General features: G+C 37.0%; 1 protein-coding gene across 1 annotated transcript in view; it reads left to right on the forward strand.

Annotated features, from left to right (window-relative positions):
• Positions 1-5,000, forward strand: part of LOC119572909 — a 25,769-nt gene that overhangs the window by 17,394 nt on the left and 3,375 nt on the right. Inside the window, exon 3 of the mRNA XM_037919861.1 lies at positions 3,541-3,852. Within this exon, the coding sequence (XP_037775789.1) occupies positions 3,541-3,852 (312 nt within the window). The remainder of the gene's footprint in view (positions 1-3,540; positions 3,853-5,000) is intronic.

A 5,000-nucleotide genomic window follows, 5' to 3' on the forward strand; every position in this document is an offset into this window, starting at 1 on the left:
CTAGCCAGATAGATATGCATATAGTCATACAGGCAAATAGTTTCACTGATATAGAAGACTGGCTTCATTATCCTTTTAATACGATATTATGCTTGAAATTTTATCTCACAGACTGCGATATTATTAGTGTGTAAGAAGGATACCATGATAAGATGTTTCACGAAGAGTCTGGCATGAAAAAATGTATACCATATGAATAATAAAGAATGATTGTACAACTCATGATACACAGATTATGTGCAGACAAGCGTCAGGCTCTATTTCGGTTATTGTTCTGATATTTGGGCATATTTAGATAAGCTTTTGGTACACATACAGAGAGAAAAGATACACACACACACACACACACACACACACACACACACACACACTCAGACGGACAGGCAGACAGAGACAGGATTGGATAGAAAGACAATGAAATAGAGATTCTGGTAAAAAGATAGACGGGTAAATTGAATAGACAGATAAGTAGAGGGAATAGATTAATACATTTACATTTAAAGTAAATATGGGTTAGATTTAGGTTTACATCTATTTTTAAGATGATTTAGACGTGATTTTTATTTTATATTATTTTATTTACTTATTATATTATTTTATTTATTTATCTTATTTTCTATTTATCTATTTTATTTATCTTATATTTCATTATTTTATTTTCTTTTTTTTCTTTTTTTCGATTTACTTTTTTATAGTTTAGTCTTATCTAACTTTGTTTATGTTTCTGTCCAGGTGATTTGTGTATCTATATCCAGACTTATTTGTCTCTATCTCTACTTATTTATATCTAGACTTATTTATACCTAGATTTACTTATATCTAGACTTATTTAGATACGACCTGGGTTGCATTTACGTATAGATAAGACAGATTTCGGTCTGACTTTACGTTTGAATTAGAATTAGATTAACCCTTTGATTCACGTTTACGCAAGTCTTTTGTTTACGTTTAGATTTACGTCTAGATATTAATGCAAAGCATGAATCACATATTCTGCGTTGTGGGATTATTCAATCCCATTCATGCTTTATTCAACGGGTATTTTGTTACAGAAAGGTATTAAAAGATATAAAGGAATTGAGGAAATGAGATAGGAGGGTAATCGAAGGGAGAGAGAAAGAGAAGGGGAAGATGAGAGAGGAATAAGGGATGGGAGAAAGAGAAAATGGAAGAAAAATATTTGAAATGAGACTGATATGGAACCAGGGAAATAGGGAACAATAGGAAATGTGTGATAAGAGTAGGTGTAAATTTGAAGAGAATGGAGGTGTAGAAATTGAATGTGCAATAGAATGAGGGAAGAGGGGAAAGAGAAGCGAAAGAGAAAGACGAAAGACAAGTGATAAGTGATGTAGAAGAAAACAAGATTAGGGGGAAAGAGGGAAGCGGAGAGGGGACAAAGGTAAAGATTGGAAGAAGAGATTGGAATAATATATTGTTCCTGTAATGATAATAGTGATTATGCTAATACTAATGCTAATGATGATAATGATAATACTCGTTCCCTCTCCCTATCTTTCTTTCTTTCTATCTTTCTCTCTCTCTCTCTCGTGCTCTCTCTCTCTCTCTCGGTCTCTCTATTCCCTCCCTCCCTTCCTTTCTCTTTCTCCCTCCCTCCCTCCCTCCCTCTCTCCCTCCCTCCCTCTCTCTCTCTCTCTCTCTCTCTCTCTCTCTCTCTCTCTCTCTCTCCTCCATCTCCCCCTCCCCCCCATCTCTCCCATCCTAGCGAGAAAGATGTTCTCGTATTTTACTCAAACGAGATAAAGATATCGAAACGTTTCCCTTATTAGTTCTTAAGTTATGTGAAATATGTGTGAATTATTTTCTAATCAGAAGATTTATTATTAGCTTCGTTTGCCCTTACTAATTTCCCTTTTGGTTCTTTGTTTTTCTCCCTCCTCCATTTATCAATATTTTTTCTCTATATCTGTTCTTATTTCTGGTATTGTTATCATGATCAATATTATCATTATCTTTCATTATTGTTCCTGACATTGTTATCAATGTCTTTGTTTGCTATTATTATGTTCATATAATTGTTATCATCATCATTTTCATTATCAACATTTTCAATAGCATTATAATCATTATTAGTATTATCACAAGGATCATTTAATTAATTATCACCGTTATTGTCAGTAGCAGTAGTAGGAGGAAGAGGAGCAGTAGCAGTAGTAGTATCATCATTATCATTATTGTTTGAGTTATTATTTTTTTTTACTATTGTTATCATTATGGTGATTATTATCATTATGATGATTATTACTATCATTATTTCTGTTATTATGAATATTATTATTATTATATTTATTATTATTATCTTTTTCAATATTATTGTTATTATCATTATCATTATCATTTTCAATATCTTTCTTATTATTATCAGCATTATCATTACTATCATTATCGTCATTATTATTATTATTATTATTATTATTATTATTATTATATTATTATTATTATTATTATCATTATTATTAACATTATAATTGTTCTTGTTATTATATTCATTGTTATCATTATTATTTTCATGATTATTATCAACATCATCATCATTATCATCCTCATCATTATGATTACTGTCATAATGATAATTTTAATATTATTGATAATAATAATAATAATAATAGTAATAACATTGATAATGACAATATTCATGATATGGTTAGGACAGGTTTCTAATTGATTCATAATATTATGCCTATATGCGGGAATACGTGTGTGTGTTTGAATGTGTGTGCGTGTGCTTATGTTATCATTTACCACCTCATTTCACTATAAAATGAAGCGACATCAACTTCTTAGCCACATTGAATATGCCAGTGTGACTCAGGTTCTTGGCAATACTTTTGGTTCTGCCCGACTGACGTGCTTAGAGCCAAAAAGGGCGGTCGATGGTGAACAGAATTATTGTTGCTTTTATCAATATCGTCAGTATTAGTATTAATGTTGCTTGATATTACTATTATAAAAATTGTTGTCACAATTACCTGTCGTTTCTACCACCTACAGCAATAGTAATCCAGTCGTTGGTATCATTATCATCATTAACTTTTATTTTTACTATCATCAGTTATCTTTACCGGCATAGGTGATTACCATGATCTACTATCTTTACAACCATCTATCATTACCATTATCAGTTATTATTATTACTATCCGTTATGATCATTACCAATTATCATTATTGCAGTCTGTTATTACCCTTGTCAAATATCATTTCTACCATCTGTTATTATCATTATCAAATACCAATACCACCATTTGTCATTACCTTTATCAATTATGTTTACTACTATCTGCCATTACCATTATCACTTGCCATTATCACCATCCTTTATTACCATTATCTGTTATCATTACCACCACCATTCCTTACCATTATCACTTGCCATTAAAACCATCCATTACTACCATTATCACTTACCATTACCACCACACTTTAATACCATTATCACTTACCACATCTGCCCTCACCGCCACCCATCGCCATCCACGCTAACCCTCCCCTTAACCCCCCTCTCTCCCCCCCGCCCGCAGACATCCACCACAAGACGACGAACAGCGTGGCGGGTAAGGGCGAGGACGGCAAACTCTACTTGGAGAGCCATTTCGAAGACGGAGGCAGAGACGCTGACGGGGACCTGGGTGACGAGGACGACCTCTTCGGCGCCCACGACCACCTCGAGTACGACAACGAGCTCTCCGAAGGAGGACGGGGGCATCTGAACGGAGGAGGGAGGAGGAGGTCGAAGGAGGAAGACAAGAGGAGGGGAGGAGGGGGCAGGGAGCGAGAGCAAGAGCATCAACACGGACAGTATTTCACGGTCTTCAGTCGAGGTCATCGGACGGGTGAGTGGAAGGAGGAGGGAGAGGAGGAGGAGGAAGGAGAGGAGGAGGAGGAAGGAGATAGGAGGAGGAGGAAGGAGATGTGGAGGAGGAAGAGGAGGAGGAGGAGGAAGGAGGGAGGAGGAGGAAGGAGAGGAGGAGGAAGGAAGGAGAGGAAGAGGAGGAGGGAGGAGAGGAGGAAGAAGGAAGGAGAGGAGGAGGAGGAAGAAGAAGAGGAGGAGGAGGAAGGAGAAGAGGAGGAGGAGGGAGGGGGGGAGGAGGAGAAGAAGGAAGGAATGTATAGGGAGAGGAAGAAGGAAAGAATGTTTGGGAAGAGGAGGCGGAGGATGGAGAAGACGGGGAGAGGAGCAGGAGGAAAGAATATATGAAGGGAACAGGAGGAGGAGGGAATGAATGGAGGGAGGAGGAAGAAGAGGGAGTACATGGAGGGGGAGAGGAAAGAGAGGGTAAGGGGGAAAGGAGAGGAGAGAAGGACATATGAGGGGGCCATGAAGGAGAAAGAGAGGAAAGGAAAAAGGAAGAAGAGAAGTGGAAGTAGAAGGAAGAGAAGATGTGGGGGAGGGGGGGGGGGAGGAAAAAGAAATGGGAGACAGGAATGGAAAGAATAAATGGAGGAGTAGAGGAAAGAGAAGAAATGGAGAAGAGTGGAGAGTAACGGATGAGGGAGTTAAAAAAAAAAATAAGGGTAGAATATGAAGAGGAAGAGATAAGGAAAGAGGAGAAGGAGAGAAAGAGAAGAGAAGGAAGAAAAGGAGGAAGAAGTGGAAAAAAGGATAATAATAAGAGGAGAGAAATAGAGGAGCAAGGATAACATTTCAAAGGAAAAGAAATAAAGAGAAATGAAGATAAGGGGAAGAGAGAGGAAAAGAAAGAGAAGGAGAAAGAATAGGATGAAGAAGGGAAGAAAAAAGAGGACGAGGAGGAATAAAAAAGGGGAAAAAAAGATTAAGGAAACAGGGAAGAGGAAGAAGAAAAATGAAAAGAGGGAGAAGAAGAATATATAATGGAAAAGGAAGAATTGAAGAAAAGGTGATAAAGATAGAAAGAAGGGAAAAAGAGAAGGGAGAAAACCCGGGCAATACAGATAAACAAAAAGCAAAGCAAAGAGGGAGAGGAAAGGAGGAGAGAGGGGAAAAAATTATGGAGAAGAA

Source organism: Penaeus monodon, chromosome 5 (genome assembly GCF_015228065.2).
Source record: "Penaeus monodon isolate SGIC_2016 chromosome 5, NSTDA_Pmon_1, whole genome shotgun sequence".
In the NCBI taxonomy this organism is placed as follows: Eukaryota; Metazoa; Arthropoda; class Malacostraca; order Decapoda; family Penaeidae; genus Penaeus; species Penaeus monodon.